Raw genomic sequence first — 15,062 nt, 5'->3', positions numbered from 1 at the left:
GTTAAAGCTATTATATCTTACTAATAGCGTCTTTATATAAATAGCTATAGACCTTAGCCTACGTATATTACGCGCTATTATTAAGCCTATCTAAGAATGTTATTATTATCGCACTTCTAACCTGGTGTTATTAGAGCTAAAATAGATAGGTATAGAATAGTAGCGGCAAGAACACAGGCACAAGACGGCACGGCTAGATAGCCTAAGATGCAGCGTGCAGGCAGGCGCAATTGCTGTAGACGAAGAACAGAGGAGAAGAAAGAAAGGACAGGGTGCGGTAGGCCTGCGCGCTGCCAAGATGTGCGTCCGTGATCCTGCGGAGGTGCAGAAGATCTGTTTTGGCCATGACGATGTTGCCTCGTGAACGGAACACGCTAGTCTATATTAGTAACTCGACTTTGCTATGCCGTAATAGGTTAGAGCTCAGAAGCGGGAGCAGCTTGAGCAGGCCCGACCGCGGGAATTTATTCTAGATACTTGGCGACAACTACTACCACAATCAGAGAGATCATTTGTTTTAGAAAATCCAAACGCCTCTCGCACAACCCTATGGCCGGAGCAGGTCGGCCGCCCTCCCTACTAGCGCGATCGAAGTGTTCGCCGTTCTAACGGGTTGCATAGATGGCAAAGATTACATAATCACTTACTGTAACTTATATAGGATCGAGTGGAGGCGGCGATGACGCATGAAATGCAGGCCATAAATATCCCTCAAGTAACGAGGATATTCTCAAAATTCCAGTAGTGAACCATGGAAGACCCACCTTCAACCAAGCAGTAAGTAAAATAGCTCTCCCCTCTGCTCCTCCCAGAGCTGCCTCTGGACCCTACCAAGCCCCCTACGATAGGCTATGCCATTATCCCATCCAACCCACATGACCCAATAATATTCATACCACTGACCGGCCTTTGGCCTCTCTGGATGCCGAATTTCCTCGATGCCGGGCCATGGAGACGTGGTGTCACGACAAAACCCTCTCGCGATTTCTACCAATTCGACAGCCCCAGTAGGTTCCTGCAGAGTCCCGCTGGACGCGTCCAGGCTGTCATGAGGTTGGAGGATACCCGCCCAGATATTCCTTTCAATGCGGAGGGAAAGTATTGGACGGTACCCATTCTTCTTCGGAAGTTCCTCGCCAGGAAAAAGCCAAGCCCTTCGGGTCGTACAAGATATATATGGTGTAAGGATGCTAGGGGTCGAGTTCACCTGCTGCACAAGTGGGATGGGATACCAGAATTCATCACCGGGATATGCTTCGTGTTTGTAGAAACATGTAGAGGGAGATCTAGGATCCGGCGATTCGTAGAATGCTTCCAGACTTTCCGTGATCGAGTGTTTGGTCCAACCCAAAGAGGCACATTCGATCTGCTTCTCCAGCCACAAATCCTTATTAGCGAGAATGCTGGGATGGATGGGCTTTCCGGGTGCGTCAGCCGTCGCGTGATAACTCCACGACAAGATCCGCGTTACACGTGTCTCATGTGTTCTTTTCACCATGCTTTTGCTATTCCTAATGAAGTCCGTCGCCGATTTATCATCGAAGTTGACGGCTCCAGACCACCCAGCCCAACTCCAGCTAGGGAGGCAATGCTGTTTCTCTGGGTCCCGGGAAACTCTACGAAATATCTTGTCGCGGGGCTGCCATAGCAGGGCCATCTCAAAAAAAGCTATTGGAAGACCCGAAACAAAGCCGCCGGCGAAGGCTTGGCTAGTTGAGAATGCAATTCCATCAAAGGCGTACAGAGCGTCTTCTGGGTAGGTGAAGCTTCTTTTGTTGTAATTCTGTAGAATCACTTGGAGCCACATAAGATCGGGAACTGAAGCCTTAAACAATGATTGGCAGCGAATGATGTCGTTGTGATGTGGCTTGAGATCCAAGGACAGTTCGACGTGCTCACGCCAGATTGCAGCTGCGCACTCCCACCGCACAGAATCGCCGTCAAATATGAGCCTTTTTCGTGAAAAGAGATGCTCCTGGTAAGTCCATCCTCTGGTTCCCCAAACAGGCTCATGGCTTCCTAGTTCGAGTTGACTTGGTTCGATGGGAAACTGTATCACTCTCAACTCCTTTTCTAAGCAGTGCAAGCTTTGGTGCAGATTCCTCGCCTCTGAAATACCGCGGAAACCTCTTAGGCCACTGTTAGCATGCTTTCCTTGTACTGCTAAGATGGTGACGGCAGAATTAGCGTAAATCGCTGCCATTTTGGCCATCTCAGCGTGTTTTTGAGACTCATTGTCTTGAACAATGCAAAGAGTATCGACCCATAGATATCTCTCCTCCAAAAGCTCGACCACTCCTACTGCGTCCTGTATTGTCTTTGCGATTGGCATATTTAATAATGCTCCAACTCTTTGGAGCTGGCTCATATTGCCAACAGTGGCTTTCAGTGTCGGTTGATTTCCCCATACGTAACTAAGGGCGACGTAAGAGCAATTCTCTGGGGCGGAAATGACGCATTTACGCTTGACGTCCACGAGCCATGTCGGCCTTATGCGAGACAAAACCTCATGAGGAAAGCCTTTGCATAAGTCGGCATGAAGACTGTCGCAAGTAGATTTCCATAATTTGGGCAGATCGAGATCTATCCACTGGAGGGAAAGGATCCGACCTCCAATTAAGTCGTTCGGGTCGCCCGGTTCCTTCACAGGATACATCCCGTACAATGGTGGCCTGGGAAGTGGACACCCGGGCAACATCGTTGTGGTGATAATAGCAGCCATGTTCAGCGGGTTTTTGTGTATCTCCAATTTTTCTATGCACTTTGCGATGGTGCATATCTCTTTATCAGGCTGATTGGCGTCTACACGCAATGCAGAGGCAACCAGTTTCTGATGCTGATCGCAACTCGGGACGGGTTGTATGATTTCGGTCCCTGACCCCAATTCCACCATCCCGACCGTCCAGATATTTCTCGGTATGCGTAACACGCGGAGGATCTTCTCGCAGATATGGCAATCTGCCTGTAACTCGCACTATCTGTTAGCTAAAGTCCTAGCCTAAGAATAGCTCATGCCTCGGCATCTACATCTACAGCTGCCACGCACCTTTATAACTTCGGCCTTAGATACACGGGCTCCGGCAATTCCGGACTGGTTCGAACACCATGTCGCTTCCAAGGGAAGGGCCGTTTCCAAGGGTGACTCGGCATGTTGGCACAGGCATTTGCTGGTTCTAGAGGAGAAGTCAAATAGGGGATCTAAGTTCTCTACGACAAAAGTCATTTTCTATATGAGTAACGCTAGATGGTAAAGGATATATTTTACTCTGGTGGAGCAAGACAGTCAGTGGATTTAACCGTTATCAGTGAGACGTTTCGTCGCTAGGCTGCAGTGTATTTTCATATTAAGCCGAAGATGAGCCAGTCCAAGTTCTGCCTGCCTACTAGCCTAATCCAGGTATTTCGGACGCCTCAATCGCGACTCCCTGTAATTTTTGGAGTTCTAATAGCAATCTAACTTAGCCACAGAAGTCAATATTATAGCCCCAAATTAGTAGCTGAGTCGACCGTCGAATTGTTTTAGATATCTAACGATAATGGAAGTGATTTTGGCACCAGATGTCGTACCACGAACGGGAAGGGCCGCCGATTTGCTCCTGCTACACCCTTGCGTGGGAAGCGTTGGACTTTTGAAAGCATCCATGAAGAGAGTTGGAATGTGCGTGGTTGCCACTACTGATGCGTGTTGTGTCGTGAGCGCCAAGAAGGTTTGAGCACTAAGCACAGCCACACCAGATCGTCGCAGAGGGAATGTTTAATTATTCACCACTTGAGCCTTGTCAGAAGTAGACGAACGCCTCTAATCACGCTAGCAGGGAGGGGCGGCCGACCCGCTCCGGCCATAGGGTTGAGGGTGCGGCCGGAGCGGGTCGGCCGCCCTCCCTACTAGCGCTGGCAAACTGTAGAGAGCTTTCGGAGCACCGCCGCCTTCCTGCTTCTGAGTTTTACAGGGAAACTTTAACCGCGCCTCGGCTGAACCTTTTCTCCTGGTCTAGCTGGCGACCACAGGGACTTGGCAACTGCAGATGCACCACCTACATTCTCAGCCTCGTCGAGCTGAAGATGCACCACGACACTCTCTACATCACACGCGCAGCTCCGCAGTCTTGTGAAGTCGTAAGCGTACTGCTCCATATTCTTAGCAGCTATTTACTAGGATGTATTGTGTGCTCACCTCTTTGAGGTCGATATTCAAGGTTGGTCTCAGACTAATGTCAGAGCGTTGCCCCGCCTGAAGGCGATCTACATCGGGTATCGGTGAATCATTTTCCCGATCAGACTTCGTCTTGGCAAACGAAAACGCCGTTTTGAAGTGATCTGAGCTCAGCTGCGCAACTCTTATCGAATCATTACGATATCCATCACCCGCCTTAATAGAAAACTTCCGGAAGGTATTATGCGTCGCTCTACTTCATGAGTCTTACTCGAGAGCCCTGCGAGCCGCCCGCCACTCTCAGTCGTCCTGCGATACCAAACCGCCAGATCCTCTTCCGCCACCCCGGTTATGACGACTCGAACAACGTGCTGCTCAAGCTCTTTGCGCTAGATATAGGGACTCTTCAGGCCGTGGCTTGTATGCACAATGCGCCTTGTATGCCTGCGATATTGTCGCGGGAAATCGCTGGGACGGATGGCTGTCGGGGGTGAAAGATCCCGATGCTTCCGCACAAATCGATCCCACCACCATCCCGCAAATGGCTAGCTATTATTTCCATTTACCTCCACTAGTGAGCGGTGACGATACTGGCGACCTGAACCTTCCGTACCCGATAGTCCCAACCTTTCGCGAATGGCGCTTTCCGCACGATTAGCTGCCCGAACTGTGGAAGCAAACGGCTTCAGCCGATTGCGACTTCGTAAACCCCGAACAATCTTTCGCTACATCGAACCTCACCCTCGCCCTTCAAGCTCGGGATGTCTCGTGCAGTATAACTGGCTGTAGAGAGGGAACGCAGGTTGCGCATATCTGTCCACAGAAAGAAGTTGAATGGTGGTACGAGAACGGGATGTCGAGATACAATTTTGGGTCAGCAAACACTCTGGGCGACCTTTCGAATGCACTTCTTCTTCGAACCGATCTTCATATTGCCTTTGACCCGAAAAAACTCAAGCTTGTGACACACCTAGTCGAAGCGTCGGAAGAGTTGGAGTATCTATATCACAACCGTGCCCTGCACTCCCTGGACTCAAGCATCGAGACACTTTTTGCGCGGTTCGCGTGGTCCATCTTTCCGCTTCTTGATACGTTTTTAACTTGTTGCGAACGCCGACGGCTACTCTTAGCAAACGAAAACGCGACTCTATTTGACAGTCACGGCTTCGTCTCATGGGAAAGATGCGCTCAATTTTCTAGAAAACGGTCTCAAAGTCCGAAAAAGCGCAAACCTGAAGCTACACCGGCGATGGGCGATAACATTGGTGTCTCCGTCATAGCGGATGAACCACACCCGCGAAAACGATATCGATGCCAATACGCAATGTCTCCACAAGATTCGCCAGACTTGAGTAACCGACCTCTCCTGTCAGACGGTATATTAGATCGAGACTTGGAGTCCTCTAATATCCTTTTAGCTCATCGCGAGGACGACTTGGACCAACGTTTCGTCTCGCCGTTGCCTGCCTCTCCGGCGAGCGATGTGGGAAGCCCCGCTGGCGGCTAGCATTGAGCGTAACAGTGATATTATTGTAAGTAGTAATAGCCTCATAGTAGATTAGAAGACTATCACAAAACATGGTAGGTCGTATCGATGGCCGTAACTGTCACTCTCCATCAGCACTTGTTGGAATTTAGCACCTCGACCACCAAAGCCTCACCACCAAAGCCTCACAAAACAGGGAGTCGCTTTCCATCCACAACGTGTATCTGTGGAGAAGCGCTCCAAAAAGCTATTGCTCAGAAAACGTAAAGTCTTGTTATCATTCAGCAGGAGAAAGGAAGCATTCATGGGTCCACCAGAAACCGACACGGAATCTGCTCTTCAGTTATTCCAGCCTTGTTGCACGCCGCAGTCTTTCATTCACCTCTCGGTCCATATTCCGCTCTTTCTCAACCTTCTTAATATAGTCGATGGCAGCGGCCAGCACCATAGCTTTGCTCGGTTTCGGTTGGCCTATGACTTGACCCTCCTCGCTCTGCGGAAGCGTCGGGACCGCCCGCCTCAGCTTCTCGAGCTCGGAGTTCAGGCCCTCGCGATACTTGCGTTCTACCTGGTTATGCGGCAGGCGGCTGGTGCGGTGGCAGTTTGATGAGGCCGGCGAGGTGTTTGAGTTGCTGCGGTCGAGGCGCGGCCGGCCTCGCTTCCGCTGCGGGCGTTTCGGCATTGGCTCCTCCATTTGAACACCCTCGTCAGTGGGATCACGCTTCAATGTTGAGCGCGGAGAGAGTTCTAGGGAGCTTGGAACCTGGCATTGTTGTGTGCCGTCACCGCAGAAGGGTGTTCGCGAGTGCTGTGACTTGGGGGTCACATTTGATTCGAAAGCGTTGCTGACTCCGTCGAAGGAGAAGCCCGAAGGGAATTGCTCGAGCTGAGCTGGGGTAAGGGTTGGACTGTAGGGGGCGCTTTGGTTCGCTGGGGTGACGGTTGCAGCTGGCAGCGTGGCACTGAAGACAGCCGGGTTCTTTTGGCCGAAAGCGCCGGGTGCGTGGACCTCGACAGTAGAGAGGGGTTGGTCGAAGAAAGAGTTACAGTCAAAGCTGGCTAGCGAGTGGTCTGGCGACGTAGTGTATGAGTCCATGATGTAGGCCTCGTCAAATGCGTCGGGGGAGAAAAGGGTTTCGTTTGTGGGGGAGTAGTCGGCGTTGGCTACCACAGGGTAGGAGAGGTCTGAGAAGTCCATGTTGAGGGACAGTTGGCATTACAGTCTGTGAGATCTCGATCGTCACTGTTGAATAATTGTCGGCCTCCGATGATTAGCTTATGAAGCTGGGGACGCGTTTGGTGAAGAGGTCAGGCGGGCAGAGACAGGAATCGTATTGGCGGTATAAGTATTTCGGATATTAATTGGTAACCGTCCTGGTCGCCGACAAGGTGGAGTAGTGGAGCAACAAGTCAAGGGTATCTGCGGAATTTCGACAAGTGAAGAGTGTTGATCCTATCCAGAACTATCAGGGCATTCTTTCCCCGAGACCTTATACTCTACGATCGACGGCTCGGTAGGGCTCCTCCGCAGGGCTCCTCCGCGGGGCGCCAGGGGTGGAACGCGAGAATGGGCTGGTTCCCATCACTCTATAGGCCCGAGGCGGAAGCCGTTCTACGCATGCGGGAGGATGGGTACTCTAGAGCATGAAAATGGGCATAGGTCGGGCCCTTTTGCCAAAAATCGCTTTCTTTCATGGTATGGTCTTTACCTCTAAGTTCCATGGCGCGCGCGTCTGGACTCTCTTGGCTCCAACGTAAGACTGGCAGACCACGAACCCCTTCTTGGCTCCGAATGCAATAAGAGTGTAGGAGCTTTTCGGTTAGATTAGTTACAGTGGGCGGATTCTTTTGCATTGCTCTACATTTTTCTTCTTTCGATGACGTCGATCTGCCTCCCGCCGAGGAACCCAACTCAAATGTGCAGGCATCGACGGCATTTGTTGCGAAATTACGAACTGGTAGTTATTGAGAGTCGATCGCAAAGGCGGAGTCTTAATCCTAAAGGAGTCTAGCGGGTCTGCCCCAGCTCCGCATGACAACTGCGAAGAGCATGCCCATGTTCTCGAACCATAGTCTAAGAAAACCCACAGATAAGTAGGAGAATTTTGCATTCCACCCTGGCTGCCGTTTTCCGTCGTCGTATGATCGAATGTTACGTTCCAGACCAATTTTTTCTTGGCACATTGCCTGATGCGCGGCGCTTGCAGGAGCCGCGGAGCTAGCCCTTTTTCTATCACACGCACCTAGAATAGCACCGAAATCAGGAGACGTGCTCGGATGGGTTTATACTTGTAACTTAAAAGCAGAGCGCATTATCGGCGATCCTAAGGCCTGGGATTCTGGCTCACGATCCTATTGGATAACCCTGACAGCTAGCGTGAGGCGACTTTACGCAACTATGACGCAACCTATATATCGCTCGAAAAGGGTCCGAACCACCTTCACCCCTAATGAAAGGGCTGTTCCATGCGTCCGCTCCATTATCGGAAAAATTTTTTAGATCGATTCCTTCTCCGAGAAACGACAAATTATAATGCAATTGCAGCAATCGGTCGTCCTTCGGGGAAGGACGGGAACCAATCGGATGTATCTTGCGTCTTGGTCTTAGAACCTGCTTCCCAGCCAATAAGATCCGGCCCACTCTGAATAGGCGGGATTAACATGACGTTATAACGCAGAGCCTTTTAATATTAATCCCGCATAAGCTAAAAGTAAAAGGGAAAATAAATTAGGGAAATTTTCTGCATAGCACGCCTGATTATTTTCGAGAGTAAAATCTTATTTCTACTAGTATTTAATTAGATATTTAGATATAGCAAATACGTAAATCTCTAGTTATCTATATTATATATTTCTATAGAGCTTACTCTATAAAGTAGATAAAAGTCTATTACTATACGTAAAGAGAAAACTAGAAGACTATTCTCTATTAGAGTATATATCTTATTTAAGTAACTAAATACCTAAGAAACTAGTACTCTTATTCTATTTTCTAGTTATATATTAATTAGTATAACTATAACTAAAGAATTTACTATAAAGAATTATCTACGTAATACTCTTTAGGCTCTTAACCTAGGCTAATATATTAATATACTATAGAAAGAGAAATTTATTAACTAGGCTACTCTATCTAACGTAGAAGAAGAGAATCTTAGTTATCTTAGATTTAAACTTAGCTACTAATATTAACTTTAGAGAGAGCTAGTAAGTAGAAAAAATCTACTATTCTAGAAACTACTAGATAACGTTTCTTCTACTATATATATATTAGCAAAGTTAAAGTAATAGTATTATTACTATAACGCTTATAGGTAATATAATAAACTATAGATACGTACTTTCTAAAGCTATAAGTATAATTATCTAATACTTTTAAGTAGGTTTTCTAAAGAAAAGTCTCTACTAGGTAGTACTACTATACTCGAAGCTATCTATAAAGATATCTAATTATAATAACTATATTAGAGAGAAAGCTAGAAGTAAAGTTAGCTTAATCTAGTAGTAGAACTTATAGTAAATAGCTTTATTAACTTAAGCTAAGATAGTAAGTAATAGTAATTAGAATAGTATTAGATAAAAAGTTAAAAGTAGTAATCTAGATCGAAGTAGTTAGATAATTAGTACTTATTTAAAGTTACCTTAAGTAGTAAAATAGATAAAGATATAAATCTTAGCGTATCTAGTATTTAAGTTACTTTACGTTATTCTTTACTTACTACTAATAAAGTAACTACGCCTTAGCTAAACCTTTCTCTTAGTATATATAATAGTCTAGTTTAGAGATTTACCTAGGTTATATAACCTTATTACGTAACCTAGTCTAGCGTCTTAGCGCTTAGTACCTCTATATATAGAGTCTTTTAGAGCCTTTTCTCTACTTCTTATCTTTAGATAGCTAAATTTAATCTAACCTACTCTACTAGCATCTCTATTCTTATAGCTTATAGAGATAGTACTATCTATAGCTAACTTATCTAGCTAGGTATTCTAGAACGCTTATAGTAGTAAAGACTATAGAGCTAGCTCTTATAGTATACCTATATTCTTAGTATTATAGAGCTAAAGATAGACTACTCTCTAAAGAGTAGCTTTATAGCTTATAGAATTATATATAGCTATATATTACTTCTTTAAACTAGTTAAAGTTTTTCTATAAACCTTAGAAGCTAGAAAGGTAGTAGTATACTAAAAGCTCTCTATAGTTTACTAGCGCTAATAGAGAAAATAGCTAACTTACTTTAGCTATACTCTTTATAGTAGCTTGCTACTATAGTAGGTATTTATAAAAGTTTTTAACTAACTACTCTTCTAAAGTTAAGATTAAGAGTAGTTAAACTACTAATTAATACTATACTAAGTCTTATAAGGCGTCTCTACTACATATACTACTACTAGAGCTACTAATAAGATTATTTTACTAATAAGATAGGCTCTAGCTTAGCGCTATTATAGAAATATAATATTAATAATATTAATATTATACTTATACTTAATACTCGTAAACTATTCTATCTATTACTATAGCTTATAGTAATTATCTAGTATTTCTCTAAGTATATATATAATAAAGCTATATTTAGCTATCTATACGCTCTACTACTATATAAATAAGACTCTAATATTACGCGCTAGATAGTTATAGTTATTAACTCTAAGGCTAGCTATAATAATACACTCTCTACTATTAAGCGCTAGTAGATACTACGTAGTCTCTCTACTACCTTATAATAATTAAACGTTATAATACGTAATATAGCTATAGCCTTACTAATACGCTAATTAAGAAGAGATAGATTCTCTCTAAAGAAGAATATAGTAGTAGTAATATATTAAAAAAGGTAACTAGAAAAAGCTAACGTAGACGTTTAATAAAGTATAGCTAATATATTCTTTAAAAGTATACTTTTATTCTCTACGCCTACGTTATCTTTACGCTTACTATTATCTCTAAAGAAGAAGATAGCCTCTATAAAGGCGAACCTAGTATATCTTAACCTAAATATTAAGTTTCTTCTCTTAAGAAATACTAAGAAGACTAGTATATTACTACTTATATCTATTATAAAGCTCTAGAGCTATTATAAGATAAGATAGACTCTTATCTATATTTATTTAGGTATTATATACTAATAATACTAGAAATAATAGTTTAACTTACTAATAATAAATTTTTTAATTTCTCTTACTAATAAAAACTATAGAATTATTAAAGATACTTTATCTAATATATTTAAGTAAGTAGAGAAATAGTATAATATAACTACTAAACTATACTAAATATTTATTATAGTAGATTCTATACTATATCTTCTACGCTAAATTAAGAGCTTTAAGAATTCTACTATTCTTAATATAAAAATTACTATTCTTAATAACGTACTTTACCACCAAACGCTCTACACTACCGAACGCTCTACACCACCGAACGCTCTACACCACCGAACGCCCCACGATTTCTTGGCAACGAAAACTAACGAAAATTAACAGGTTTTTCTTAAATAACTAAGCGAAACCTTAATATTTTTCTATAAAATTTTAAACATAGATAGAACTACACTATATACACCTACTATAAAAATTGTACTAAGATATATTACGTAATTAAAAAGCTATACGTATTTAGGTAACTTTTAAGAAAAAACCTACTTTACTTCTAGTAAGTACTATTATATCTCTATAATAATATATAAAACTTATAGTATATAGTATCTATAACTTAATAAAGAGTTCTAGAAAACTTCTATAGCGCTAGCTCTTCTAGGTATAGCGTAATAAGAAATAGAAGTTTATAAAAAGTCTTTCTAGAGTTTTCTTCTCTAACTATATATATATATTAATAATCTAGCTATATATAGTTATATATTATAAGATTATATATACTAGAAGCTTTCTATATATTTAGAAGTAATAATTTTAAAATAGTTTTAGTATCTTTTTATCTTTCTATACTATACTACTAAAAAGACTTTACTTTTAAATAACTACTTAAAGCTAGTATATTATTAGTTAATAAGCTCTATATAGTTAAAGCCTACTATAATTTATAAAATAATAAGTTTATATAGCTAGATTAACTATATATATCTATAGTTAGAAGAGAAAACTCTAATAAAGATATTTTTCTAACTTCTATCTCTTATTACGCTATATCTAGAAGAGCTAGCTTTATAAAAGTTTTCTAGAAACCTTTATTACGTTATAGATACTATATACTATAAGTTTTATATATTATTATAGAGATATAATAGTACTTACTAGAAGTAAAGTAGGTTTTTTCTTAAAAGTTACCTAAATACGTATAGCTTTTTAATTACGTAATATATCTTAGTACAATTTTTATAGTAGGTGTATATAGTGTAGTTCTATCTATGTTTAAAATTTTATAGAAAAATATTAAGGTTTCGCTTAGTTATTTAAGAAAAACCTGTTAATTTTCGTTAGTTTTCGTTGCTAAGAAATCGTGGGGCGTTTAGTAGTGTAGGGCGTTTAGTAGTAAAGTACGTTATAGTATATATTAATAATATTCTTATTTATTAGAGAATTCTCTTAAGTATAAGGCTTACGTTACTAAAGTACTTAATTAACTATATAAAGCTAGGTTATAAGTAGGTATTAAGAAGTTAGAATTTACTATTAAGAGTACTAAGTTTCTAGAATTAATTATAAGTACTAATAGAATCTAGAAGAACTCTAAGAAGGTTACTACTATTTAGAATTAGCCTATACTAAGAGCTCTTAAGAGCCTTTAATTATTTCTAGGTTTCTATAATTTCTATTAAGCCTTTCTAAAAGATTATAGTAGAATTATTTACCTACTTACTAAGCTACTAAAATAGAGAGTATAGTACGCCTTTAGTAAAGCTAAGCTTATAGTATTTTAGTATATTAAGAATCTTATACTAGCTAATAACGTTCTAGCTTACTACTCTCTCTATTAATAAACTAGAGTTAAGATAAACGTATTAGATAGTATAGTTACTAGAGTTCTTTTATAGCTTTAAGAGAATAGTATCTAGTAATCTATAGCTTTCTTTAGTAAGATAATAAATACTACCTAGATAAATTATAGTATTTATAATAAAGAAATACTAGTAGTTATTCTTAGTATATAGAAATAAAGAAGCTAGCTAATTAGTCTATAAGATCTAGAACTATTTATAGTATTAACTAACTATTAAGCTCTAGAGTACTTTATAACTAAGTAAGAACTTACTATAAAGTAGATTTACTAAACTAATAATATTACTAACTATAACCTTAAGCTTACCTATTAACCTAGATTAGCTAATATAGTAGCTAACGCGTTATTATAAAAGTAAAAAGAACTTAAAATCTAAAAGAAGAAGAATTATACTACTTATATAAAGGCTTTTCTAAGTAAGAAATAAATTAGTCTCTTTACTATTAAGTAAATTTTAGGTAAGCTAACTACTTTAGTAGCTAAGAGGTTAGTAAGTAGCGTTATAAAAATTACGTCTATAAATACCTTTATAGAGGTATCTTCTATAAAAAATCTCTATACTATAATTAACTAGGTTATTACTAATAATTAATTAGACAAATCTCTATAGCTAGCTTAAGAAAAAGCTACTATATTAGGCTTTACCTAGAAAATAAAAGATAGCTTATTAACCTATTAGAATTAATTAATAGTCTTTACTATTAACTATCTATAAGTATATTTAATACGTGCTATATACGCTACTTAGATAACTATCTATCTAGAGTACTAGAAAACTACCTAGTTACTATAAGATTAATATTACTAGCTAGATATATAAAAAGACGTTAATACGTATATAGTAGTATATAAGGTTTACTACTAGAGCTATACTCTACGTAATAAAACGCTAGGTCTTCTAAAGCCTCTATCTATCTCTAAGAGAGTATAGTAGAACGCCTCTATAGATTTTAAGAGCTTTCTCTCTAATAAGAAAGAATTTAATTATATATATATTATTATAGATTAGCTAAGTAAGTAAAGCTTCTCTCTACTATACTATAAGAAAATTATAGCTTAACGTATAGTAAAGCTATATTATTAATATATCTAGTATATATATAGTTCTTTTAGATCTATTATATTAGATTATAGTCTATAGTTTACTTTTACCTTTATAGATAAGCTCTATTAGCTTATAGAAATTAAGTAGAAGCTTTCTACTACGTACTATTTATAAACTAATAGAAATATAGAGATTATTAATTAATATCTTAATTAGTATCTACGTCTATTTATTAACTACTATTAGAATAATTAGTTAGATCTTCTACTCTATATAGACTAGATATAAGCTACGTTACTATATAAAACTATAGAACTAATAGTATATAAAATTAAATTTAAATACTAGCTAATATACTACTAGAATTAAAAAAAGTATATAATTAAGGTCTCTACTCTATATAAGTATCTTTTATACTAAAAAGCTTAGAATTTTACTAAGAAGTAATATAACGCTATAAAAAAAGCTACTAAGATTACTTAAAGTAATATTATAAAAGCGTAAACTAGATAGATACTCTAGATAAATAAAAAGTACTAAGAATCTAATTTTACTATAGATAATCTTATCTATATTAAACTCTATAGCTTTTTAATAGATTTATCTTATATAAAGCTTAATTAATAGATATATAGCTCTTATCTAATTATTACTATAAATAGTTACTTTTTCTAGCTCTAGCTATCTACGTATATACGTATATATAATGTTTTTTATACTAATTAGTTAAGAAAAGTCTTAGAGCTATTACTAGAGTAGGTAGAGTCTAAGTAGCTATCTATTAAAGTTAATAGTAATCTAGAATAGCCTATATATAAAATTCTAGATAGCTATCTTTATTAAAGTTACCTTTAATACTACACTATATAGGTTACTTATAATTCTAACTCTACCTAGTATAATATTATAGGCTTTATTAATACTCTTTATAAGGTAAGAGACTTTTATATAGTATACCTAAATAAGCTAGAGCTACTATTATAATTAGATACTTAGATTAAGACGTATAAAAAAGAGAAGACTCTAGAGAAGATAGTAGAGAATTTAAAACTTATAAGAGTAAAAGATATAAGAGTAACGTAAGAACGCTACTAAGTAATTTAAGACTTTACTAAGCTTATAGTATTATTTAAGAAGAGAGTCTATAATAAAGTTACTCTATAGATATAGAAATAAGTCTTCTAGTTTAAATTTCTATAAATCTCTTTTTCTCTAGTAGATTTTATATTAGAGTAGAGCTCTATAGAGAATAGAGTAATTAAGTAGAAGATAGTAGCTATAAAAGCGCTTCTAGTTTAAAACTAAGCTAAAAGAGATAGTTAAGAGTATAACGTAAGAATTTTAGAAGAAGAGAAACCTTAGAGGTATATTTTAGAGCTTAGAAATAAGCTCTTTCTATAAGAGAGAGTAATAT

At 39.0% G+C, this 15,062-nt stretch overlaps 2 protein-coding genes across 2 annotated transcripts; both read right to left on the bottom strand.

Moving 5' to 3' along the window:
* Window positions 1-766: 766 nt before the first annotated feature.
* Window positions 767-3,223, bottom strand: BU26DRAFT_496874 (HET-domain-containing protein; the record flags this gene model as incomplete). The annotated part of the gene is made up of 2 exons (XM_033826267.1): window positions 767-2,941; window positions 3,047-3,223. 2 exons carry the CDS (start codon window positions 3,221-3,223, stop codon window positions 767-769), a joined length of 2,352 nt encoding a protein of 783 aa, XP_033675974.1.
* A 2,577-nt stretch (window positions 3,224-5,800) lies between these two features.
* BU26DRAFT_185313 (uncharacterized protein) lies at window positions 5,801-7,031 on the bottom strand. Its single transcript, XM_033820447.1, has 2 exons — window positions 6,022-7,031; window positions 5,801-5,971 (listed from the first exon to the last, which is right to left on the bottom strand). The coding sequence occupies exons 1-2, from the start codon at window positions 6,835-6,837 to the stop codon at window positions 5,942-5,944; spliced, it is 846 nt and encodes a 281-aa protein (XP_033675973.1). The 5' UTR covers window positions 6,838-7,031; the 3' UTR covers window positions 5,801-5,941.
* Between the last annotated feature and the right edge of the window lie 8,031 nt (window positions 7,032-15,062).

The sequence above is a fragment of the Trematosphaeria pertusa genome, assembly GCF_010094035.1.
Source record: "Trematosphaeria pertusa strain CBS 122368 unplaced genomic scaffold BU26scaffold_26, whole genome shotgun sequence".
NCBI lineage: Eukaryota > Fungi > Ascomycota > Dothideomycetes > Pleosporales > Trematosphaeriaceae > Trematosphaeria > Trematosphaeria pertusa.
This window is presented reverse-complemented; position numbering and strand designations above follow the sequence as displayed.